General features: G+C 40.6%; 1 protein-coding gene across 9 annotated transcripts in view; it reads left to right on the top strand.

The window, feature by feature from the left end:
• Positions 1–26,946, top strand: part of TNRC6A (trinucleotide repeat containing adaptor 6A) — a 208,240-nt gene that overhangs the window by 170,396 nt on the left and 10,898 nt on the right. For 8 of the 9 annotated variants that reach the window (XM_027126603.1, XM_027126601.1, XM_027126608.1 and 5 more), the window contains 11 exons: positions 937–1,113; positions 2,002–2,177; positions 3,306–3,338; positions 4,924–5,004; positions 5,378–5,429; positions 10,296–10,438; positions 11,143–11,280; positions 11,751–11,879; positions 12,330–12,407; positions 12,669–12,879; positions 16,394–16,525. In XM_027126603.1, coding sequence (XP_026982404.1) covers positions 937–1,113; positions 2,002–2,177; positions 3,306–3,338; positions 4,924–5,004; positions 5,378–5,429; positions 10,296–10,438; positions 11,143–11,280; positions 11,751–11,879; positions 12,330–12,407; positions 12,669–12,879; positions 16,394–16,525 — 1,350 coding nt within the window. Of the gene's footprint in view, positions 1–936; positions 1,114–2,001; positions 2,178–3,305; positions 3,339–4,923; positions 5,005–5,377; positions 5,430–10,295; positions 10,439–10,832; positions 10,980–11,142; positions 11,281–11,750; positions 11,880–12,329; positions 12,408–12,668; positions 12,880–16,393; positions 16,526–26,946 lie in introns of all 9 variants that reach the window. The other variant, XM_027126610.1, reaches the window with a different exon arrangement.

Here is a 26,946-nt window from a genome sequence, read left to right as displayed (position 1 = left end):
GTGCTCTCTAAGAAACTAGGTACTATATTTGGCCTTAGAAGGAATTTACTTAAGTAGGCATGAAATCTAAGTCTATTGGATATAGCATGTATGTATGCTTGCTTAAAACATTTAATAATATCTTTCTAGTATATTCCACTTTCGTCCTATAGCAAGGAACTAATTCCTATCCTCTGCAAATTATCTTGACAATGACATTTTTCATTAGTTGTCATTGAGATGTGTTGCCTTTGTGAATGGAGGTTTTATTGAATAATCCATTGGATGTAGAGACAGAAGTGTTTTCATGAACTAACCCTTCAGCACCTAACTTTTTTTCTGAGTATTATTAATTTAGATATAATTCTTAGAAAAAACAGGTATGTATCTAAGGGGAAGGCTGTTTTGGTTCTTTTAAACAACGTGTTTATGGCTTGGCTTTGCCTTGCTTCGGACAACCTAATAAATTTTTTAAGAAGCATTGTTCAGCATGTATAAAAGTAGGATGCCTACCTATTATTAGTCTTACAGTAAATGGCTTTTTCCAGAACAGTGATGTTGAAAGGTTGTACGTATAGTAAAAATTTTATACACATACTGTACCCAGCTTGATCACCTGCTTTAATTCACTAGGTTTGACTCAGAATGACTTGACTTTTCCAGGAGTTAAATTCATCTTCAAAGGAGGATGACTTGCCATAATTAAGGTTATTCAAAAGAATCTGCTGTACACCCAGAGGGCAATTCTGAAAGAAGAGGTGAAAAAAAAATTCATACCATATAGTTAAATTATAATAATGGGAAATTATTTGTCTTCTTTACATAAAACAGATGCCATCCTTTCTGCCTATCACATTATTATTTAATACATAAATGTGAAGGTCTTCTTTTGTTCCCTAAGTATTCCTTATTGCCTCTACCGTGTGCTGATGACTTCTTTTCCCACACTTTCTAAAGGCTGGGGTGAGCCCTGGGGTGAGACTTCTACTCCAGCCACAACTGTGGATAATGGTACTTCAGCATGGGGTAAACCCATAGACAGTGGTCCCAGCTGGGGCGAACCCATTGCTGCGGCATCCAGCACATCCACGTGGGGCTCCAGCTCTGTTGGTCCACAAGCATTAAGCAAATCTGGTAAGTTATTGATAATTCCTGGCTGTAGCAGTGGTGATCTCATTGACTATAATTAAGTAATTGGATAATGCTTATGTCATTGATAATGTATCCATGTATTATCATACTGGATGATTTCACTATTTGTTTGGCTCTTTGAACTTGTTAATGTGGTTTGCTTTTTTACCTTTCTGAATTTTCCTATCTTTTCTCTTTCTTAGAAGTGTATAACTATTAATGATTTGCATGTACTTCACCAAATCTAAATTATATTTTATCAAATTGGATTATTTAGAAATAGTCAAGCAACTTTCATGCTATCCAGCACGAGAGACTGAGTATAATAGTCCTGGGGACATATGTCCAAACTCTCTGGCTCAGGTTCCAGACAATTCCCTGAATATTACACAGAAAATGAACAGAGTTCAGGAAGGACCCTCAATATTCAGATGAACATTGTCACTATTCCCATAGGAATTCCAAAGGCCGAGTATAGAGATGAAATACTTTCTGCTTTTGACTTGCTATGCTTTTGGGCCATTCTCCTTAAAAATATATATTAAAATTAATTTTTAAAAATTCTGTTCGTCCTCTTGGCCCTGTGCGTCACCATGCAGCTTGCTAAGCAAGTACGAACAAGAGTGCCACCGATGTCCCATGTTTAGGAACCCTCTGACTTGTAAAAGCATGGCAGGTGTTTTATTGAAAATTTTAATAAAAATAAATTCTTGTTTAATGTAGCTTTTGGCTCAGCATATAACATACATTTTTGCCGTGCAGATCTGGTAAGGGAGATAAAAGAGGGTTTTTTAGTTTCTCCCCCTGCTCTGCCTGCTTAATGAATGCTCAGCCTCCAGAAAGAATTGTTTGATTAAAGCATGTTTCTCTTTATCACAAATCCACAATCAGGGCCAAAATCTATGCAAGATGGCTGGTGTGGTGATGATATGCCATTGCCTGGAAATCGCCCCACTGGCTGGGAAGAGGAAGAGGATGTAGAGATTGGAATGTGGAATAGTAATTCATCTCAAGAGCTTAATTCATCTTTAAATTGGCCACCATATACAAAGAAAATGTCGTCGAAGGTAAACATTTCAAGGGCAAAGCCCTTGAAACTTTAAATTCCAAAGGTAGTTTACCCACAGAAAATTAATGTTCTGCCTACCCGTTTAATGCCATCAGTATAGTCCATGCAGTCCCCAACTTAGGTAGAACCTCTTGTATGGGCAGCCACCTAGAAAAACATAAGACTACAGGAACTTCCTTTCTCCCCACTGCTACAGCTTGGGATTTCTCTCCTCCTCCCCCTCCACCAGTGCTGCCTGGGACAACCCCTCACCCCAGGGTGGTACCTGCAGTGCTGAGGATGAAGAGAAGGGCAAATCTCCATGTCGACTCTTTCCATCCCACTGCCAGTTCGTCTCCCATTCCACCTCCTCACCTGGAGTCCCCGACCTCCGCATTACCCAGAGTTACCATCCTCCTTATTCATCCCCCATCTTTGTCCCTTCTCCACCCTGAAAGGTCCTGTGACAAAAATCCCTAGGAATGAGTAGAGTTTTGTTTTGCTTTTAAATGTGGACACATCTTATCCCAAACCTGGCTGTTCATCAGAATTGTATGACATTTGTTTAAAAAGTATAATATCCTATACCCTAGGCTACTGTTGTTTTGGAAATTGGACCAAGTTTCTTGTCCTAAACAAGCTCTCTGAATGTTTCTGATGCAGAGCCAGGTTTGAGAACACTGGTGTCAGATTTTCTTGGGGACCATTTTGAAAATATGTGCCTAATCTCCCAGGTGATTCTAATATATCCTCTCGACCCTATTTGAGAACAGTTTGTTTTTGAGGGACCTTAGAAGTCAAATACCTAGTAGCTCACTGCCAGGGTCCCTCCCTTTTGATCCTGGGATTCTAAGTCTAGGACCTGCCATTTTCATTTAAAAAATTTTTCATTTGGCTGAATTTGCCTATTGCCTCACCATATAGCTTATGAAGTGCTTCCCCATATTTTACATAAATCATTTGATCCTCATAACCTTCTGAGATAGAATACTAATGAGGAATTTGAGACTGGAAAAAGTGGTGACTTGCCCAAAGTTGCATAACTAGTAAGTGACAGAGCAAGGACTTAAGTTTAGGTCTTCCAATTCCAAACCCTGTGTTCTTCCCACTGGACCATGCTGTTTTGTGACTTTGTCTTTCCTTACAGGGTCTGAGTGGCAAAAAAAGGAGAAGGGAAAGGGTGTGTAGCCTTTTTACTCTTTCTCCTTTGTTTCTACTAGTAAAAATCTTTTAGAAAGCAACTGCAAATATTTATTTAGCCTCTGCTGTGTGCCAGGTACTGTGCTTGGTGCTGGGGGTCCAGAAACACTAGGATAAGAGCATACCTTCAAGGAGCTCAGGGTCTAGTATGGGGCATTAAGAGTTGCTCTAAGGAGTGTTAGCTTGAATTTGGAAGATGCCTCGGGGTGGGGTGTGTTAGAGAAAGTGTTAGGCTGATGTTACTAAAATAACAGAATTTTAGAGAAGAGGTGTGACAATCTAATCTGTAGTTAGATTAGGGGCAGATACCAAAGTGTTTTCAGTAACATGCCAGAGAATTTGAGCTTCATTTTGTATAAAATATGGAGCCAGTCAAGTTGAATAGAAGGCAACATCAGTTTGGTTTTTAAAATTAATTTCTTTAAAGAAAGCTAACCAGTGATAGTATGAAAGATAAATTGGAACAGAGGAGAGACCAGAGTTAGTGATCTTAGTTCGGAAGCTTCTGCATTCATTCTGGTTAGAAAGGACAGCCTGAATTGGGAAGCAAGAATAAATGTTTAGTAGAAGGGATTGTTGTGAGAGACATTTGGAATAAAAGAGACAGGTATTGGCAACCAGTTAGGCATGGGGTGGGGGTGAAAAAGGAAAAGGAATCAAAGCCCACTTCAGAAACCTTGGAAAGGGTTAGATGCTTGCTTCAGAGACCTGCAGTTAGGGGGAAATTACGAAGCTGTGTTCTGTTCCACAGTCAGAAGGAATAGGTAGTAGCAATGGGAAAGGGAAATGAAGGCAACAAACTGAGAATTGTTCTGTGATCCTCACGTTAATGGGAGGCCTTGGTCTCTATGGCTTCCAGCCTCCCTGTCTACCAAACTGCTAATCACGGATCATTTTTTCTCTGAAGTCATGTCTCCAAGTAGTTTCCGTACCTCCCATACCCTAAGCAGCCACAGAAAACCAACACCAAGTAGGAGGAATCCCAGCTTTAGTTGCTGCTGGGGATATTGTGTTCTTGGCAGCATAAATTGGAATTTTAAAATACTCTTTCATATGGAAACATATGGTGTTTTTTCAGTACAGTGCACATAGCATAATTAAATTATGGGTTTAATTGGTTTCTTTGGACTAACCTGAAACCTGGTGACTCTTCTTACTTTGGTTTTGTGTGAGAATTCTACAAATCCAAATTATAATTAATCTTTAGGACACAGTTCATTTATAAATTGGAAACTGTCTGATGAACAGTTCTCCATTATCCAGAGGACTTTTTAACTTTTTGTGGGTCATCAAGGCCCTTTGCTTCTGTCTTTTCCTTCTGACTGCTTGCCTTTAGAGATTTCTCTGTGCATTACAGCTATACCAGAGGACTGGAGCAAAGGAAGTTGAAAATCAAATAAGTTGATTTTTAATTATGAACAACTCTGTGAGAAGAGTTGGTTGGAGGAGAAATTTATTGGCTAAAAATGAGAGTTGGGAATTGTCTTGAAGTTTTATTAATCCATCACTATACCCAGATAAATAGAGATGGCCATGGCATCTTTCTACTCTTTTATTTTACAAAGGGAATGATGAAAGGTGGAAACAAACAAGAAGAAGCATGGATAAATCCATTTGTTAAACAGTTTTCAAATATCAGTTTTTCGGTAAGTATGTTTTCTTGGCAACCTCCTTCCCTTTTAATGGCGATCCATAAACTTACCCTAATACCCTAATTTCATTTTTTTGTTTTCTTAACAAATAATTATTTTGAGTCCTTATGAATATGCTGAGGTTAGAATAAAATTTTCCATGATGTCTTCTTTATTTTTACAGTTTTAGCTAAAAACATTGATCACGTATCTTTTTTTTTTAGTCTTATTTAAAAAAATTTTTTTTTATCATATTAGGCAGTGAAAAATGAAGTTTTATGATCCACTTAAATTTCACAAATAAGGAAATAAAGTAAAATTCTTCACTTTTAATTTATTTTCATTGATAAATTAAGGTCTACTAACATGCTACTTTTTCCTTCTTCAGAGAGACTCACCAGAAGAAAATGTACAGAGCAATAAGATGGACCTTTCTGGAGGTAAGAAAAAATTAAATCAGTTTGAGTTTTATATTCATCATTGATGGAGAAACTTATCTGACATGATCCTACTGAAAGAGCACTGACCTTGACCAGGAGACGGAGACCTGGGTTTCTGTTTCAGTGTTCCTATTCTCTCTAGCATACATTAGAATGTGGGGGTTTTCTGAGTTAGTATGCCTTTTAAAGTGTAAATCACTGTGCAGATCTAAGGTAATGATACTGTTAGCCTTTGATTACCTCAAATTTAGTCCTGTCAAGAATAAGTTATCCAGGTTGAGTGATATAGTCTTCTTAATTTAGGGAGCAATGTGTACAAAGACCCAGATACATGATAGAGATATCTTAAACCATACTGGGGAAATGGCAAGTAGTTCCATGCAATGGAAGAAGAAATATAAATTGGTTGTGGTGGTGGGAGTGTGGTGACGGTGAAAGCTTTACTTAGGTGAGGTTGCCAGAAGACTAGGTAGGTGCTAAATCATGAGGAGCTTGGGTGTCTGAGCTTTATTCTGAAAGTATGGGATTAAAGAACTTTAAGCCAGGAGAATGAAATGATTTGGTCTTATGTTTTACAAAAATAATCATGGCTGTAGATTGAAAATAACTTGGGACAGAAAACATTGGCAGCAGAGGAAGACTAAAAGATACTAAACATAGCAAAACCAGTTAGAGATTTGTTGCTGTAGCCAGTGGGAATTTTCAAAGCTCTAAACTAAGACAGTTGGTGGGAAGACTCTTAATTCAGTGTAGATACAGGAATTAGAATCAATAGAAGTTGATAACTGGCTTGAATCGATCTGCTATGGAGGATGAGGGTGAGGGTGTGGTGAAAGGTAATTCCCAGCTTTCTTGCCTGGGCAGTTTAGTATGTGGTACTGTTGTTGTTGTATTAGTCTGAGTCCAGGCAGAAGAGAGAAACTACATAGTAGTTTGGACAGGGAAAGTTTAATACAAATGTAAAGAATCACTATTAGACTAATGAGGGATTGGCTAGGAAGAGATAATAACGAGACTCCTCAAGAAGATATGGATATATGAATAGCAGATACAAGGAGGAACCTAAAGACTAAAGTATAAACTCAACAGCGTAAACAGCTGTTCAACAGCTTAAAAAGTGAAAAAAGGGAAGAGAAAAGAAGATGGCCTATACAGATAAGCAACAGATAACATGCAAAACTACTGCCATCCTTATTTCTGTAATTGGTCACAAGCTCTCGTTGGTATCTTTGGCTTCCTTCTTTTACTACCCATTCCATACTTCCCCACCGTCAGCCAGCACCTCAGCTGCTCTGGGTTCTTTTGCTGGTGGAGTGACCCAAACCTTCATTCCTGCAGGGTCTGAGCCCTCAGTCATCTTTGCTTTTTTGGTTGTTATAGTTTTTTCATTAACCTTTACTACTGGGCATGGAATTACTAAGAAGCACCCCCAGACGCACACACCCACCCCCTGCCCACCTGCCCGGATTCCAGAGTCTTTGCTGCCTTCGTTTTGTAGCAGGAAACCAGGTCCCCCTTGGTAATCAGAGTCAGTCACTCCAGCCAGCAGGTGAGCCCCCCGCCCCCTTGCCAGCTGGTTCAGTGACATCGGTTCTTAACTGTATCCTGTAGGACAGAAGCCCATCCTTTTAGAATGTTGTCTTTCAGCGTGCTTTGTAACTGGGTCTTCAGGAACCACTTGTACCTATCAGTTTGGCTAGCTACTTTTGGGTGATGATACATGTGGTAAGACCAGTTAGTTAAGCCCATTACTCTACTTCCTTTACTATGAAATGAGTTCCTTGATCAGACACAGTGCTGTGAGGGGTGATGGATAAGGCCTTTTGTGAGACCATGGATGGCAGGGGGGGAAGTCCGTATCCAGAATATGCATCTATTCCTGTGATGACAAGGCTCTGCCTCCTCCATGGCTCACTGAATGGCAGAGAAGTTGCTGTGCTGCTGTGCTGTTGGAACTTTCTGGAAATCTACCCTTCTAGGGTGCTGGGAAAAGCTGTTCATGGAGAGATGTCTCACCTTAGACACTCTGCTACAAAGCTGCCTGGAGGTATGTGGGAATGCTGGGAGAAACTGGCCTCCGAGTGAGGCTGATCACCCTGTACTGCAAGTGTAGGGCACAGGAGAAGCTGGAAGCACTGCCAAAGCCGCCAAGGGCACGTAGGCAAAACTTCCGCCTGCAGTGTCTCTCCAGCGCCCTCTATTGACAAAGCCTCAGTGCCAACTGGTGAAAGAAAAAAATGTAGAGCCCAGATACTTTCACAGAGCAGTCAGAAAGTGTGAATTTGGAGCTGAGAGACAATAAATCAATCACTGGGCGTTATTTGAGATAGGAAATATAGTAGGGGAAACAGGCTTGATAGACAAGGTTACTGAGTTTAAAGTTGCTATGAAAACCATGTGGTGACGTCCAGTAAGCAGTAGAAAATCTGGATGTGGAGCTTAGAAGAGATAGGGCTGGAGATAATAAGTGTAACTAGACACTGATGGTAGTACAGCCTCAAAAAATAGGTTGACTGGGGAATTCCCTAGTCGTCCAGCGATTAGGACTCCAAGCTTTCACGGCCAAGGGCCTGGGTTCAATCCCTGGTCAGGGAACTAAGATCCTACAAGCTGCTCCAGCACGGCCAGGAAGAAAAAAAAGGTTAAAAAGTTTAACAAAAAAAGAAGGTCAGCTAGAGGCTTATAGAGTAATGGGCCAAAGACAAACTCCAGGGGGAATAATGACATTTAAGGGAGATCTGAGGAGAAATGGAACAAGTTAGAGTAGAATAGAGTAATTTTTCAATAGTCAGATGAGAATAGAGATTTGAAAAGAGGAAAGTGATTGTCATGGAATGGATTTGATCCTGGGGGTTAGGACGAGTCATTGGTAACTTTAGCCAAGGGTCTTCTTAAAGGATTGGTCAAGGGGCGGCTGCCACATTTGGCACTCAGATGGTTTTTAAAGTGATGCGGGGACTTCCCTGGTGGCCCAGTGGTTAAGAATCTGCCTGCCAGTTCACGGGACACGAGTTCAAGCCCTGGTCCGGGAAGATCCCACATGCCACGGAGCGACTAAGCTTGTGCGCCACAACTACTGAGCCTGCGCTCTAGAGCCCACGAGCCACAGCTTCTGAGCCTGTGGGCCACAACTACTGAAGCCCGTGTGCCTAGAGCCCGTGCTCCGCAACAAGGGAAGCCACTGCAATGAGAAGCCCACGCACTGCAACAAAGAGTAGCCCCTGCTCGCCGCAACTAGAGAAAAGCCTGTGCGCAGCAACAAAGACCCAACGCAGCCAAAAATGAATGAATGAATGAATGAATAAAGTGACACAGAATAGTTTGGAGAAAGGATGTATCATGCCACTTTTTGAAAAGATTTTATTTAGGTAGGCAAAAATAATGTGGATTGTTAGGAAAGAACAGCTTGGAGAGAGACTTGGAAGAAGAGTTGGTTGGGTTTGGTTACAAGATTAGATGTGGAGAGTGAGGAAAAGAGTTCAAGATGGCTAGCTTGGGTGCGTCAGTGAATGGTGACACCATTAACGGGGGAAAGAGAACAGAGGAGAGGTTGTTGCAAAAGTTTGTTGCCAAAGAAAAAAAGTTCGTTGCCATTTAAGGGAGAGCTCTTAATTACAAGTGCTGAAGTGTGGGTTATTCACATATCTGGACCAGTACTTCTGGAAAGCAGCAGCATTTGAAAATTGTACCTATTTTAAGAATCCTTTTGTTAAAATTTGTCTTTTCCACTTGCCTAGGATGAGGGTAGTAGGGGTGAGTGTTGTGGTGGCTGCAGCAGCAGGCATCTCAAAGAAGGACAGCAGCTGCAAGGAAATTATGGGTGAGATCTGAGGACTGAGAAAATGTGGAGACTGAGGAACAGGGAAATGGGAGGAAAAGGTATTCTCGCAAGGTAAAAACCAGGTTTCAAGGCTGTGTGACTAGGAGAATGAAGATGCCACTTTTGAGTCCCATGAAGATCTAGAGGCGATATCATGTGCTTGGTTTCACCTGTTAAAAGTGACCAAGGGGCACTTAAGTGGCTATGCTCAGCAGGCAGTTGAAGATGTGTGACTGAGCACAGGAGTGAATTCAGAGTAGGCATTTGTATTTAAGGGTCACCTTGGTAGTGAATAAGCCTGGGGGAGGCCAGTTTGAGAGAGAGAGTTGAAAGAGTGAGACCTTAAACATACTGAGTACATCCCAGCATTGAAGAAACACAAAGAAGTGGGCTCAGCTATGGAAAGAGGAGGAGAAAGAGAACCCAGAACGGGTATAATATGATAAGGACGTGGAGTTAGAGATTTGTTTAAGTAGGATTGTAGCCTGGGAGCTGGCTATTTTGAGTGAAGATTTTTTGCCAGACGGGCTTTCCATGAGAGGAGGTCATATTTATTGCAGCTTAGTCAGAATGAGGAGAGCGGAGCAAGCCCTGAGAAAAGAGGAAGACCTTTCCCTGTCTGCTAAATGGGGGTGATGATAGTAGAATTATTAGCATTAAATGAGAATGCATGTTCAGAACGGTGCCTGGCACTTTGTGAGCATATGCTAGATGGTGGTTTGTCTTAGTGCTATTTCTGTTGTTTGTTACTGGAAACTATGTTGTTATTTTAAAATTAAGCAGATTATAGATGACCAATAGATGTCTTAACCGTCTATTTCCTAGTCTATTTTCAAGTTAATTTGGTTCAATAAAATAACAGTATTCGCTAAACCCAACTTGTGAGGAATGCAAGATTTATTAAGTGCGTTCTTCACATGGTCCTGGTCAAGGCAGAATTCATTTTGGTTTGGAAGTGAGTATTTTTCTTTCTACTGTACATTTATCTGAAACCATCTAGGTTAGTTATCTTCCTACTTGATAACGTAGTCTCCTGCATTTATTAGGAATGTTACAAGACAAACGAATGGAGATAGATAAACATAGCCTAAATATTGGTGATTACAATCGAACGGTCGGGAAAGGCCCTGGTTCTCGGCCTCAGATTTCCAAAGAGTCTTCCATGGAGCGCAGTCCTTATTTTGATAAGGTAAGTTGTTCCTTTGTTTTTTGTTTGTTTTACCCTGTGGCTAAGAAAGCAATACACTTAATAGCATAATTTTCTCATTAACAGTTTAGAACATTTAATATAATATAAAGTGTTTATAACCCAGTGCCAAATATTACTGGACTTGTAGTTCATTGTCCTTTTATGTCTCGGTTTATCACAGGGGTTGCATTTATATTTTCCTCTTAATCCCATAAAGTATGTTTGGTTCTTTCTATGTACTCTAGAATTAACACTAATCCGATCTCTTCTGTTTTCTACCTGTTTCCTGTTGATGCTGGAATGTCATATGACTTCTCTTCTGTTCCTGCAATGATTTCTCCCTTCCACTTGTTTGCTTGGCTGGTGTTGCACATCTTTCTGTCTGTCCAATCAGGATGGCATTGTAGCAGATGAATCCCAAAACATGCAGTTTATGTCCAGTCAAAGCATGAAGCTTCCCCCTTCAAATAGTGCACTACCTAACCAGGCCCTTGGCTCCATAGCAGGGCTGGGTATGCAAAACTTGAATTCTGTTAGACAGGTAAGTCCACGTGTGTATTTTAGGCTCTCTGTTGATTTGTATAAGTAATAAGATCTCTCTTACATGTAGTTGCTGTGTTTAAATCAGTATTTCAGTGTGGTAATGAGGTGTTTGTCCCTAAAGAATCCCAGTGTTATTTGGTGGTGGTTGTTTGTTTTTGTAGAATGGCAATCCCAGTATGTTTGGTGTTGGAAACACAGCAGCACAACCCCGGGGCCTGCAGCAGCCTCCAGCACAACCTCTCAGTTCATCTCAGCCTAATCTCCGTGCTCAAGTGCCTCCTCCATTACTCTCCCCTCAGGTGAATAAATTTCCACTATATTCTCTACTCTTTACCTGGAAAAGAACCTTGAATAAATTTATATTTGAATGAGATGACTAGTTGATCATCATAGTATTTATTGGCAACTTTGAGATGAAACTAATTCTGAATTAGTTATTATTACAGAGGGATGTGGTAGGGTGAAGAAAATGAGTCAAAGATAATTTAAATCTAAAATTTATCATTCTTTTTCATAAAATACCTTGAGGGGAGGAGGACAATAGCAAAGTAAATTTGACTGGCTTAAGAGTCATCTCTGTCACTTTATACTTAACACGTGAAAACATATGTGAACAATAAATTAGTGAAGTCGAGAAAGACAGTTAGAACACAATCCCCCCCCAGTAATAGTCCACAGATTTTAATTGCTCTACTGATAATTTAAAATACACAGTACATTTTGTTAGCTTGAGTTACTTTTGTTATTAACCTGCCATTGTGATCCTCAGGTTCCAGTTTCATTGCTGAAGTATGCACCAAACAACGGTGGCCTGAATCCGCTCTTTGGCCCTCAGCAGGTAGCCATGCTGAACCAGCTATCCCAACTAAACCAGCTTTCTCAGATCTCCCAGTTACAGGTAAGCAGAATAATAGCCTTATTCAGTATACATTTATTGAGTGTCTACTGTGTGCTGAACACTAGAGTGTGCACAGGAAGTGTTGCAGTCAATAAAACGGGCATAGCCATGGCCTTCAGGGAGCTAACAGTCCATGTGTGAAGACAGATGGTGAACTCGAAGGGCAGGGTGCTCTGTGAGCAAGGCCAGCCAGGTCTGGGCTGGTGGTCGGGGTATGATGAGGAGGAAAATTTCCCTGATGGAGTGGAAGTTTAGATTGAGCAAAAGACTGAATTCAACAGAATGGCTGGAGGCCAGAGAGTCTAAACAAGAGATATTAGATGAGGCAGGGCATGTGGGCATTGACTAGATGAAACCATGCCTTTGTAGGTCCCTCTGCCACCGTCACTCTAGGGCACGCTAGTCTGTGATGACGTGGTACTGATGACCTTTTTGCAATCTTCCCTCCAGCGATTGTTAGCGCAGCAGCAAAGGGCGCAGAGTCAGAGAAGCGTGCCTTCTGGGAACCGGCAGCAGCAAGACCAGCAGGTAGATCTGATCCTTCCCCTTGTTTGCTTATACTCAGCTTATATCAACTCCATTGTAAGAAGACAGTCGAAATGCTTTATTGAACTGTAATGGAAAAGGTTGTTCATTAAGTCTTCTGTCTGCCCAGAAGTCTTATTAACTGGTATATAGTGATTCTTCACCTTCCTACTGAGAAGGAAGTGAATTCAAAAGTGAAGGGGAATGAAGGTGTCTGTAAAGACTTTTCTCCACAGTTTTTCACAGTCGTCTTGTCGTTTTAAGGGTCGACCTCTTAGTGTGCAGCAGCAGATGATGCAGCCGTCTCGTCAACTTGATCCAAACCTGCTGGTGAAGCAACAGACTCCGCCATCTCAGCAGCAGTCACTCCATCAGCCAGCCATGAAATCTTTCCTTGAAAATGTCATGCCCCACACTACACCTGAGCTGCAAAAAGGGCCATCACCAATAAATGCTTTCAGCAACTTCCCCATAGGTGGGTTTCTCCTTGGCCAAAGCATTCGGCTGGTGCTTCATGGTCACAAGTTAACATCCTGCTGTCTTACCTGTCCAGATGTTCTCTTGTGAGTGCCACACTGATCTTTAGCTGTTCCCTCTCAGAGGGTGGCCACGCCTCTTCTAGCGCTAGCCTCTTCATGCTTCAGGAACGCCTCTCTCCATTCAAGAAAATCACACTATTTAAAAAATCCCATGCTCTTTTGAAATGAGTTAGTATAAAGATATTATTTCTTTTTAACACTCAGATATCTTAATTGTAGGATATGAATTGGAGGGGAGGACTGAAATTATTAGAGCACGCCAGAGAAATTTTGAGCAGTGCTGCTTTGAGGAAACAACTGGGAACAGTCACATCTGAAATTTTAATTACTATTTAAATATTTATAAATGATTACTGGCATAAATGTAGAAAATAGGGGTGAGAGAAGGGATTGCCTTTATTCCTTTTGCCATAGCACCCCCCCCCTTCTCTTTTTTTATGACGTCTCCAGGCTTTTTATTCCCTCTGGGAATTTCAGGCTTATATGTCTTCTCCTTCCTTAGGCCCCTTTTCTTCTTGTGCCTTTGAATATATTTTGACCTTTGATCGTTCACACCCTATTCATTTAACTTTTTCTTTCTCTCTTGTAAACCAGCTTTGTTGGTTAACAGGCCCAGTTTTGTTGAAGACAAGTCAGTTAACTAGCATGTTCTGGGCTGTGGGCAGGAGTTGGGCCTGCTGTTGCCCCTGGTGCCGTTTCACTTTGGCTGAACCTGATACAGGATTTGGCTCTCCCTGGTATTGCCATGGACTCTCTGCTAGGACATAGGTGGAACTTTGAGTTTTAGGAGTTGTTAGCAATCTCTTTACATTCCCTTGTCAGTTACCACTGTAGGTGAATACCAGAGAAGCCGGGTCATCCCAGAGACAACAGTATAGTGGTAAAAGAATACCCAAGTGTACACTGAGAGGTTTTGTCTCACTAGTGAAAGGAAGTGACTCTCACTGATCACATACTGGACATATAAATTGGGCCAATGAGGAGATAAGTTTCTAAATAAGGGATTTCCTAGCCTCGCTACCCTTACAGCAAGAGACTTCTTCTTGATTAAGAAAGTCTGCTTAGCGGCTTCCCTGGTGGTGCAGTGGTTAAGAATCCACCTGCCAATGCAGGGGACATGGGTTCGAGCCCTGGTCTGGGAAGATCCCACATGCCACGGAGCAACTAAGCCTCTGCGCCACAACTACTGAGCCTGCACTCTAGAGCCCGCAAGCCACAACTACTGAGCCCATGTGCCACAACTACTGAAGGGTGCGCACCTAGAGCCCATGCTGCACAACAAGAGAAGCCACCGCAATGAGAAGCCTGCGCACCACAACAAAGAGTAGCCCCCACTCGCCTCAACTAGAGAAAGCCCGCGCAAGCAACGAAGACCCAGCACAGCCATAAATAAATACATACATACATATATACATACATTTATTTAAAAAAAAAAAAGGAAGTCTGCTTAACCCAGGCAAGCACCAGTATGGTTGTCTGAATCAGGCATTGGTAAACTATAGCCCATTGGTCAAATTTGGCCAGCTGCCTGATTTTATAAATAAAGTTTTATTGGAACACAGCCATGCTCTTTTGTTAATGTATTTCCTATGGCTGCTTTTGTGCTGTAACAACAGAGTTGCATAGAGACACTGAGACCATGTGATCCATAGAGCCTAAGATATTTACTATCTAAACCTTCACAGAAAAAACTTGCCAAGTATTGGGTCTAATTAATGAGTCCAGAGAGCAGCAAATTTAATTACTCTCTCCAAATAGGGGTGGTATTAGAGAATTTATATTATTAAAGTTTTAAGCTTGACCTGGTATCACAGGGACTCATCAGACCCAAGTATCTAAAAACCATTTGTTTTGAAACTTTAGATTAAGAACCACCTCGATGTGTGTTAAATGAAGATTCTGGCTCCCACTGAAAACTTTTTTTTCTTTTTTTTTGGTCGTGCCACATGGCATGCAGGATCTTAGTGTGAGTTTCAGCACTTGGAAGATTGAAGCAAGAAAGTAATAGAACCTGACTTACTTTTTAAGAACTCACCCTGACTTTTCGTTGTGTGCCCATTTATATACTTTTTAAAATTATTATTATTTTTTTAAACTGTATTTTTTAAATTTATTTATTTTTGGCTACGTTGGGTCTTCATTGCTGCTCCCGGGCTCTCTCTAGTTGTGGTGTGCAGGCTCTCTCTAGTTGTGGTGCACGGGCTCTCTCTAGTTGTGGTGCACAGGCTTCTCGTTGCGGTGGCTTCTCGTTATGGAGCACGGGCTCTAGGTGTGCGGGCTTCAGTAGTTGTGGCACAAGGGCTCAGTAATTGTGGTTCATGGGCTCTAGAGCACAGGCTCAGTAGTTGTGGCACGTGGGATCTTCCTGGACCAGGGATTGAACCTGTGTCCCCTGCATTGGCAGGTGGATTCTTAACCATTGCGCCACCAAGGAAGTCCCTATATTTGTAATTTCTTACCCTGTGCATACTTAAGCTTAAGAAAACATCTATCATCAATTCTTTTTGCGGGGGGGAGGGGGGGTGGGCGGGACACAATGCATGGCCTTTGGGATCTTAGTTCCCCGACCAGGTATCGAATCCGTGCCCAGTGGAAGCAGGGAATTCCGAAAAGTTTCCATTTTTAACAAGCAGCTCAGATTATTCTGTTGATGATGGTCCCCAGGATCACACTTTAAGAAACACTGGCTTAATGGTCAGTTTTCTGACTGTAGTATCTCAGATAGAAATTTCCATCTTTGTTCCAAGAGAATATCTAAGTCTGATGTGTGTCATCAGCAGAGTTCAAGTAAGTTGCACCTTGGGATATGGGAGTCTCGCCCTAAGGTACAATTGTTAGAGCAGGACTTTTTTACTTTTAAATGATACTATCCTTTGGCGGGTCAGGCAGTTGAAAATTGTTTATAAGCAAAAGTTAGCAACTGAAAGTGATCATACGTAATTCTTCTCTTGGGAAGTACCTAAAGAGGTATATTTTAATAGAGAGATAAACTTTAATATTCGGCTGTCGTAGAATTTTCTGTTATTTTGCCAAGGAATTTAAAAATAATCAATATTATATGGAGTAGTTTCCCACAGTTAATGCAATTATAGTACTAACAGTTTTATGGTACTAACAGTTTTGAAAATGTTATATTAATGAGTGTTAGACAAGCTATTTAGGATTTCTGTGTGTTGCTTTCTTTGATAATCTAGCCATGGTTCGCTCTTCTGACGTTGTTTCTGCGTGGCATCGGCCAGGAGTCCAGAGTGTCTGTCCTGCCTGCCTTGCCTTTTTCTATAATCTTCTGGCTGTGCCACATTTGCAGGATGGTATTTATTAAGGAACATTAGGATTGAAAACATTAGATTAGCTACATATGTTTTTCTAGAAAATGAAAGTTGTGGTACCAGAAGGAAAATACGCTATATTTTATAAAGTGGTTTTTTAAAATTATTATCTTATTTTTAGGCTTGAACTCAAACTTGAATGTAAATATGGATATGAACAGTATTAAAGAGCCACAGTCAAGACTAAGGAAGTGGACTACAGTGGACAGCATTTCTGTGAACACATCTTTGGATCAAAACTCCAGCAAACATGGTATAAAATGCATTCTTATATTTTGACTTTTAAAAAAATAACTGTAGAATATTAAATTTAGGCTTTATTTTATTTTATGTATGTATTTTTTCATAGCTAAATTCTCTTAAGAACCTTTTCTCATTATTAAAAAGTGCTTTATTAGTTATTAAGTCTTAGTTAAAACCAAAAAAAATGACCTTTATTGTGCTATTGTGAAAAACAGGTCAGATTACACATTTATTTTTTAATTATTCCCTCTTTAGATGATCATTTAGTTTTTTGCTATTATTTTATTGTTTTAGTGTTCTACTTAACATTTACTCAATTTAATCTGGTATAAGGGATTAAAAACTTCCACCATAATTTGATTTCTAACAGTTCCTTTCCATTCATCTAGTAATTGTTAATGGAGTATTTTCTGCTTTCCAAGAACTGTGCTAGGCCACCTGGAATACATAGATACATATGTACATACATGTGCACAATTGACTATGTAAACAAGTAAAAATACTTGCCCTGAAGAAGCTCATTGTTTGGTAGCAAAAATAAACATGTAAACAGCTTTACTACACTGTGATAGCTGCTATAAAAGTTAATACATACAATAGGATAAATAGTATAAGAATGTGAAATCTAATGGAGAAGTGAGTCAGGAATAACAAACCATGGGTCTGAACTGAGTCTTCAAGTTTACCAAAGGAGTGGAGAAAGAACACCATGGAGAGGATAGCATGTGAAACGTTCAAAGACAGGACCTCCTGGTGAGCTCTGCTAGGTGGGCATGTCTGGGGGTGAAGGTACAAGTGAGAGAAAGGAGGAAGGTGTAGCTGCAATAGTAGGTATTGAGCAATCATGGAAAACTTTTGTGCCAAAAAAATCACTTTAAACATGAAAATGATGGATATATAAAGGCACCTAAGGCTTAAAGGAGTCTAAGTGAGACAGAGGGCAACGGACATGAGAAGACAGAATGCATTGAAGAGAGTGTTAGAATTAAGGACAGAAGGGCTTGGTAACTAACTTAATTCATTCTGCAAATATATGATTATCTGTGATGTGCCTCCTGTGCTTCTTGCCTTCCTCAGTCCAACCCTATACCTTACCCTGGGCTCAAGAGTCATTTCCAAGAAGCCTCTTCCAGGCTTTGTGTTTGAATAGCACCTCTTATGTGTATCTGTCTTGTGTTAGTATCCATTTAGGCCTTTTTCCGTAACAGGACATAAATTCCTGGAGGAGAGAGTCCATGCTTTGCTTACCTGTAGCCCCACTGAGCACATTGCAGCACTCGGGGGACATTTGCTAGGTGGAAGGATGAGTGGCCGGTAATGCAGTTAATGGTAGAGTAAATGTAGGAATTGAACCAGGCCTGCTGGGACAGATAATGGATGGATTTTAGACTTGTTGAGTGTGGTATTTTAGGGATAGCTCAACGTGGAAAAGCCCAGTAAGAAATTAGAATTAGAGGCCTGGTACTCAGAAGAAAAATCTGGGCGAGAGTAAGATTTTGTGTTCATCAGAATGTTGATGTCGTCGACATGGATGAGGTTGCCCAGAGAGACGGCGCATAGAAGGGAATAAGGACACACAATCCTAGAGCCAGTGGTAGTAAAGAAACCTGGAGAAGAATGGGTAGAGAGGTAGGACGTGGAGACCCAGAAAAATGTCTCTGCCGTATGGTTTTCTGTCTACTCTGATTAAAATGAATTTTTCCATGTCTGTTTTGCATGTCTGACCCTCAGTTTCTTTGTAAAAATGTTTCCTTCCTCACACTGCTGTTTTAGGTGTAATGTATATCATACATTCTCAAGTGCTCAGCATACTTACTGAGGGCATACTGGTATGTATATGGTATGAGTTATATAAATGGCATGTCATCATGCAGCATAGGGATTTTTTTGGTTTTTTATTTGTGGTACGCGGGCCTCTCACTGTTGTGGCCTCTCCTGTTGCGGAGCACAGGCTCCGGATGCGCAGGCCCAGCGCGCCACGGGCCCAGCCGCTCTGCGGCATGTGGGATCCTCCCGGACCGGGGCACAAACACATGTCCCCCGCATCGGCAGGCAGACTCTCAACCGCTGCGCCACCAGGGAAGCCCGCAGCATAGGTTTTGAAGGCAGATAGACCTGGGATTTGATCCCAGTTCTTAACCTCTAAGCCACAGTGTTTGCATCTGTAAAGTGGAAATGATGCATCATAGAACTGTTGAGGATTGAATGAGATAATAACTATTAAGCTCCTACCTCATTGCCTGGCACGTGACATGCAGGTAGTGGGTGGTGATGTCTTCTTATAAGCAGCCTATTATCATAAGTTTGTTTTTCAGTCAATTCAATTAGTAATTTTATATTTTAATTTTGTATTTTATCTTCTCTGTTTTTTTAAACTTAGTATCTGTTTTTTATTTTTTCATCATGCATTTTATTTGATTTTGCATAAACCTGGAATGTGAGCAGTTAGTTTTTGTTTTTTAGTAATTAGCTTAAACAGATAGTTTTATTCTTGTATACATAGCAATCTAATGAACATATTCTAGTAACGTTCTCTTTTTCAGAATAAGGAGGTTGATGCTCTTTCTCCTTTACTTCAGTGTATGTTCCTGTTATTCTTTTTTTTAATTAAAATATAGTTGATGTACAATATTATATAAGTTACAGGTGTACAATATAGTGATTCACAACTTTTAAAGGTTATACTCCATTTGTAGATATTGCAAAATATTGGCTAAGTTCCTTGTGTTGTACAGTATATCCTTGTAGCTTATTTTATACCTAATAATTTGTGCCTCTTAATCCCCTGTCCTTATCTTGCCCCTCTCCCCACTGGTAACTACTAGTTCTCTATATCTGAATCTGTTTCTTTTTTGTTATGTTCACTAGTTTGTTGTATTTTTTTAGAATCCACGTATAGGTGATATACAGTATTTTTCCTTCTCTGTCTGACTTACTTTACTCAACATAATACCCTTAAGGTTCGTCCGTGTTGTTGTAAATGGCAGAATTTTCTTCTTTCTCCAGGCTGAATATTATTCCTTTGTATGTGTATACAACACCTTCTTCATTCATTGATGGACACTCAGGTTGTTTCCATATCTTGGTTATTGTGAATAATGATGCAATAAACGTGCAGATGTCTTTTTGATATCCTGTTTTCATTTCTCTTGGATATATACCCAGAAGTGGGATTGCTGGGTCATTAGTAGTTGTATTTTTAATTTTTTGAGAAACCTCCATACTGTTTTCCACAGCGGCTGTGCCAATTTACATTCCCACCAACAGTGCACAGTGTTCCCGTTTCTCCACATCCTCATCAATATTTTTGTTTGTGGTCTTTTTGATGATAGCCATTCTGACAGTGAGAGCTGATATCTCATTGTGGTTTTGATTTGCATTTCCCTGATGATTAGTGATGTTGAGCATCTTTTCATGTGCCTTTTGGCCATCTGCATGTCCTCTTTGCAAAACTGTTTAGGTCTTCTGCTCATTTTTAAATTGGGTGTTGTTTTTTTTTATATGTTGAGTTGTATGAGCTGTTATATATTCTGGATATTAACCCCTTATCAGTCATATCATTTGCAAGTATTTTTTCCCATTCATTAGGTTGTCTTTTCATTGTCAATGGTTTCCTTTGCTGGGCAAAAGCTTTTAAGTTTAATTCGGTCCCATTTGTTTATTTTTGTTTATTTTTTTAAAATAAATTTATTTTATTTATTTATTTTTGGCTGCATCTGGCCTTTGTTGCTGCGCACTGGCTTTTCTGTAGTTGCAGCAAGCAGGGTCTACTCTTTGTTGCGATGCGCAGGCTTCTCATTGCAGTGGCTTCTCTTGTTGCGGAGCACAGGCTCTAGGTGCGTGGGCTTCTGTAGTTGTGGCACACGGGCTCAGTAGTTGTGGCTTGCGGGCTCTAGAGCGCAGGCTCAGTTGTGGCGCACAGGCTTTGTTGCTCTGCGGCATGTGGGATCTTCCTGGACCAGGGCTCGAACCCGTCTCCCCTGCATTGGCAGGAGGATTCTTAACCACTGCGCCACCAGGGAAGCCCCATTTTTTTATTTTTGCTTTTATTTCCTTTGCTTTAGGAGACGGATCCAAAAAAATACTGTTAGGATTTATCTCAAAGAGTGTTTGACTATGTTTTCCTCTAGGAGTTTTATCGTTTCTGGTCTTACATTTAGGTCTTTAGTCAATTTTTAATTTATTTTTGTATATGGTGTTAGAGAATGTTCTAGTTTCATTTTTTTACATGCAACTGTCCAGTCTTCCCAGCACCACTTATTGAAGAGACTTTCTTTTTCTCCATTGTATGTTCTTGCCTCCTTTGTCGTAGATTAATTGACCATAAGTGTGAGTTTATTCTACTATTCTTTATTTACTTAACTTGACATCTTGAAACTGTCAGTTTTTCTTTTTTACAATTATTTTTGTATTGTTAATACAAATTACAAAAATTTTATATGCTTCCCCACCCCCAGAATGTTCTCATTTTCTTTACTTTAGCAGGCCCTGTAACTCATCTGAAGCAGCCCAAGACTAGTAGTCTTCCCTTCGAGGATATTATTTTGAGATCTCCAGGCTTTTACTTTATCCCCTTAAAAATCAAGACTGATAAAATTTCTTCTCTGTGGTTGCTTTTATTCTTTCTTCATTGTTGTATTTTTTCCTTCCTTGTAAAAATGACTTCAGAAATATACCTTGACCTGGTGTGGTTTTGGTCTTCATCTCTAGAAAGAAAGACCAGGTTGGTTTTATATCTGTATATAAGAACCCTCTAAATTTCAAGTCTTAAAAGGTTGGGGTTTTGTTTTTTGGGTTTTTTTTTTTTTTAAGCTTTTCAGTCTGTTTAAAGAAAGTGCTTTTTCTTACTATAATAATTCTCTAATTGTTTATACTATCATTTTCTCCCAGAAGCGCTCCTCTTGGCTCTGTGGTTCTCTTCCTTCTCTTACTATCTCTCTTTCTCCTGGTAGAGACTTAGAATCTTCTTCTCAGGCACACTCTTTTTATTTGTTTTCAGTTTTCCTTATATTAAAAAAATAGAGAAATGTTCATCGTCTTATTTCCATTATTATTTTGGTGCAGTTCTTTTGTCCTTATAAAAATAAAATTGGCATCTAACTTTGTATTCTAGAAGAGATCCCAAAACTGGTCTGAGTGTTATGCTTTGTTACACACTATTTTGAAAATATTTTTTTTGAACCAGCATCTGTTTAAACATTCAGGAAATTTCACGTACAGATTCAGATTTCTGGCATCTCTGGAGAAATGTGAAGGTCTGCCAGCACCAAGCTCCAGAGCAGTCACCACCCAGAGTTGAGTGGCTGCTGCCCATGGCTCATTCTTCCCATTCGCCTCACACCTGTGCCTTCCCTCCCATTGGTGGAGGAGTATTTTTCTGTACTCCCTAACCAGGGAAATATTTCCCTGTAGTCATGTTTCTGTCTGAGGAGGGACCATGGGATTTTTTTTGTGTAGGCAGGTTGCTTCACTTGTATATAAAACCTGATTGGCCTTATTGGCATTTGTATTTCCATGTTGTAGAAAACGGGGGTTGTTTTTCCATAGTACCAGAGTAGTGTAGAGATCATTTTTTAAGAGGGAATGATCCGATAGCAGTAGTCAGGCTGGGCTGAGATGGGCTGAGCCTGGAAACAGGAGAGGCCTGTGGGGACGCTTGGCTGGCTCTGATCTTTTGCATCACAATCTTACGTGGGTTCTATTTTTATCCCCATCTAGTGAAGCTTAGAGGGCTAGTAAGATAGTTGTGGAGCAGAGAAGAAAGGGCAAATTCAAGAGAATCTTCCGTGTCAGAGATCCCCAAGTACACTGGTTTCCTAGAAGAACTCACAGAACTCAGAAAAACGGAAATACTCATGCTTATGGTTTATTAGAGCAGAAGAATACAGATTAAAATCAACAAAGGAAAAAGGCGCATAGAAAAGAGTCCAGGAGAAACCAGGAGCAGCCTTTTGTTGTCCTCTCTCAGTGCAGTTTCTCGGACTTAATTCTCCCAGCAACAATGTGTGACAACATGTACAAAGTATTGCCAGCTAGAGAAGCTCAGCTAAGCCTTAGTGTCCTCATTTTTTTGTCAGGTGTCAGTTGTGTAGACATGGAGCACACCTGCTTGTCAATCTCCAACCCCCTGCAGACCCTTCAGAGTTCAGACCAAAACAGCGTGACCCAGGCCCATGCAAACAAAAACAGATGTTCACCATAAATCACATTGTTATCATAAACTCTCTGGCATGGCCATGGCCCAATGTATGCAGAGGAACTCTTAATCTGGCATGCTATTCTGTGAGTTACAGGAACCCAGGAGCCATCAAGGACTAGTCTGAAGCTCTTTGCCATGTGCAGTCTAGCCCTGTGCTAACCCTTTACTGCACACCTTCCAGAGTCAAAAAACGAGATTCATTAAGGGAAGTAGAGTAGAGTGGAGGCAAGGCCGCTTAACAGGGGAATTGTGGGTCAAGTGAGGTTTGGACTGGGGTATTTGTGATACTTTATGGTCCTAAGATTCTGTGACTTACCAGAGTTTAGAAAATCCCTTTCCCCTCCTCATTGCCAGAGAAAAGTACAATGTTCAGGAGCTGGAATACATTTATTTTAGTCTTAGAGTTAGTTGAGGGCAATTGGGAATGGTTTCCAGGAGGCCTGTGATCCCTTAAGCTGAGATATGAAGGATAAACAGGCATTAGCCAGGCAGAGGTCAAAGGAGGGAAAACCATAAAGCGTTAGTAGAGGCTAGAGTTTTAAGAGCCTTACAAACTACTGAAGAGTTTGAATTTTGCTCCTCTGTAATGGAGAACTGTTGAAGAGTTTTAAGCTGGAAAGTGACATGATCAGATTGGCATTTTTGAAGAGGCAGTGTGAAGAACTGGGGAGTAGAAGTGGACAGAGAGATTAGTTAGGAAACTTCTGCCTAATCCAGAGCGTGGTCAAACGAGATGACAGTAGTCTGATCTCATGTGTCATTATTCAAAAGCTATATGATCATTTCACAATATATACAAATAGCAAATCATTATGTTGTACACTTGAAACTAATATGTTGTATGTCAATTATATCTCAATCAAAATATTTTAAAAAGAAATGAAGCTTAAATGTGTAAGTTATAAAGATACCCACTAAACAAAAACTATAAGCCTTCCACAGTTTCAGAAAAGATAAATCAACATTTTCAAAGAGTTTTTAAAGAATCTATAAAGAAATTAAAAGAAATTCATATTGGATCATAAAGCAAAATCTGACTCTATGCTATATACAGGGGGACCCAGAACAAAGTAATTCAGAAATCTTTGCAATCACAGGAGGAGAAAAAAGAGCTAGGTAGGCAGCAGGATTGACAGGACTTAGTGATTTTAAAATAATAGGGAAGAGCCAGGGGAGACTCTTGTTTTCTGACTTAAGTAACACCAAATCATTGTTCCTCTGATTAGTATTAAAAGGATATTTTGTTACATTCATTCCTTCCCTTTTCATTGGATTTTATCTTGAAACTTTGACTAAACTTGGCTTAAAGGTCAGTTTGCTGGTTTGTACACATTGGACTGATGATTATCAGAAATTAAAGGTGAAATTGTCATGTAATTGAAGGAACATTGAAACATGAAATCAAGCAGCCCTGAATTCTAAGCTAATTTGCCACACAGTGGTAAATCATGTTTGGAATTTTCCTTAAGAGAGGGAGTGGGAGCTGAGACAATGGCAAAATGTCAAAATAAATATGGACCCTAGAATTGACATGTACCTCTGCTCCTAATTAGCTCTGCTGTTTATTAGCTGCTGGCAAGTAGCTTAACCTTTCTGAACTTTGGTCCCTCATCTGCTAAATGGGAGTAATAATAGTAATGCTTATGATGTTTTGAGGATTGATAAGGCAATAACTCTGAAGCGCCTAAGCACTAGAACAGGGTTAGACACATAAGTGGCCGGTGGGTCTCAGCTTTCATCATCATTGTTATTGCCGTCATTGTCATCTCATGAGTGCCCTACCTCTAAGACGGCACCATTTCTCCAGTGTAAATCCAGCTCTATTTGCTTAAACTAAACCTACCACATAAATTTTACATTTCATTTTTCTGATGCTCTCCCATGCAGTGTCTAATAGAATGTAATTGGATCATGGCTGCCGCTTAAGTTGTGTCTATTGTCCTTTTAAATAAAATGAAGTTTGAATAAGTAGATATTGTTTCTTTTTAAAAAGGGGGGCGGATGCTTTCATCATCGCTGGTTCTTGTGTAAGAATTAATTACTTCAGATTTGGCAGTTATGCTTACTTACTGTATTACTTGCAACTACTACTTTATATATCCCACTGTATTTCCAAGTGGTTTTAATTAGCCTAAGATACATAGTTCACTACGATAAAAGTAATAACTAGATGAGGAAGCCAGAGAAGAGAGGGAAATGGAATTGGTGGAATAACTGAATCAAGTCAGGGATAGGTTAGTGCCCACCAGTGAGTGGCATGAGGTCTTGTATTTTACCAGAAGCTCATAGCTGGAGCAGCCTTGAGTCCATGAACCAGGGCTTTCCTTACATCTGTTTCAAACTCTACATGAATGGACAAGACACTTGGTTTTCCTTCTGTTGTCAAATCCAAGTTCATCTGATGCGCAGTGAGGCCAAACAAACTGAAATGTCAGAGTTTGGAATAGAGAACGGAGTATTGCAAGGCCAAACAAGGAGAATGGACAGCTTGTGCTCAAAAAGCGCAAACTCCCCAATGCTTTTCAGGGGGGGAAGAATTTTTATAGGCGAAATTGGGGTGGGGGGGCTACAGGGGGTGTAACCTTCCTCTGGTTGATTGGTAGGGAAATAACACGGTGGTGTTCCAGGAGTCTCAGTCGTTAGCCCTCTGGTCCCATCCAGTCTGTGGTCCAGTGTTTGTGATCAGCCTGAAGTTACCATCCTCCACCTGGGTTGGGGACCTCAGTTCCTGTAGAAGAACTCAGATTTCTAGCAGGTTGTGATGTATGTCTTTTGAGGAGGAACCAGGATCCGGCAGGTGGCTACACTATTGTTTCTTGACTGCCTTTCCTTTGTTTCTGCATTCCCTCACTCCCCAGATTAGTAACTGTTTGAATCTGCCCTTTGGGGCTCAGGGAAGGTCTAGGAGGCTGAAACCTTTTTTCTACAAACAAGAAATGGGGGACATGGAATGGCTTTTGTACACGGGAGGGCCACACAGGGACCTGCTCAGTTTTACTTTCTTCACCCTTGCTCCTCCCCATTCCAGAAATTGTACCTCCTTCAATCAAGTTATTAAAGCTAGAAGTTTAAGAGGCATTCTCTTTTTCAAAAAGTTTGAGATAATTTACATATAATACAATTTCTCCTTTTAAAGTATAAAATTCTGTGGCTTTCAGTAACATTCTCAGTTGGGTATCCATCGAACAATCAACTTTTTTTTTAACTTTTTTTTTGCTTGTTTTTGGCTGCGTTGGGTCTTTGTTGCTGCACGTGGGCTTTCTCTAGTTGCGGTGAGCAGGGGCTACTCTTCATTGCGGTGCGTGGGCTTCTCATTGCAGTGGCTTCTCTTGTTGCGGAGCACGAGCTCTAGGCGCGTGGGCTTCAGTAGTTGCGGCACGCAGGCTCAGTAGTTGTGGCTCGCAGGCTCTAGAGCGCAGGCTCAATAGTTGCGGCACACAGGCTTAGCTGCTCCGCGGCATGTGGGATCTTCCCAGACCAGGGCTCGAATCTGTCCCCTGCATTGGCAGGCGGATTCTTAACCACTGCGCCACCAGGGAAGCCCCACACAATCAACTTTTGAACATTTTCCTTACCCTAGAAGAACCCCTTAGGTGTCATTTCTCCCACCTCCATTTTCCCATCTCTCTAGCCATAAGTAAAAACTAATATTTTTGTTTTCTATAGATTTGTCTGTATCAGACATTTCATATAAGTGGAAGCATATAATATCTGGTATTTTATGACTGGTGTTTGGGCTTAGCATAATGTTTTCGAGGTTCATCCGTGTTGTAGCATGCACATGTATTTCACTCCTTTTTATAGTTGAATTGGACAATATATACCACATTATGTTTGTGCATTCATCTGTTGATGGGTATTTGGGCCTAAGAGATATTCTTGATTTCTTCCTTTCTCCAGTCTGCACATTGAGTCCATCTGTGAATAGTACCCATTCTGCTTCCAAAATACATAGTTTATGCATCTGTTGTGTCTCCTAATGGTCTCCCTGCTTCTATGCTAGCCTTCCTTCCATTTTCCACACTGCAACAAATGTGACCTCAAAACAAATGGGATTGTATTACTTCCCTTCCTAAAACCCCTCAGCATAAAGAACTCCTTGCCAAGTCCTACAAAGCCCTGTCTGAGGGTGTTGTAAATTCTGATGCTTTCGAGGAACAGGCAGGGCCTAGGCCAGTCTGGAGTGGTAGGGCCTGGGACAGCTAGAGTGTGCACACCCCACCTCAGGATCT

Source organism: Aethalodelphis obliquidens, unplaced genomic scaffold (assembly GCF_003676395.1).
Source record: "Aethalodelphis obliquidens isolate GAN/ISIS:26980383/991018 unplaced genomic scaffold, ASM367639v1 scaffold30, whole genome shotgun sequence".
In the NCBI taxonomy this organism is placed as follows: domain Eukaryota; kingdom Metazoa; phylum Chordata; class Mammalia; order Artiodactyla; family Delphinidae; genus Aethalodelphis; species Aethalodelphis obliquidens.
Note: the sequence above shows the minus strand (reverse complement) of the source record. Positions and strands in the feature narration are given on the sequence as shown.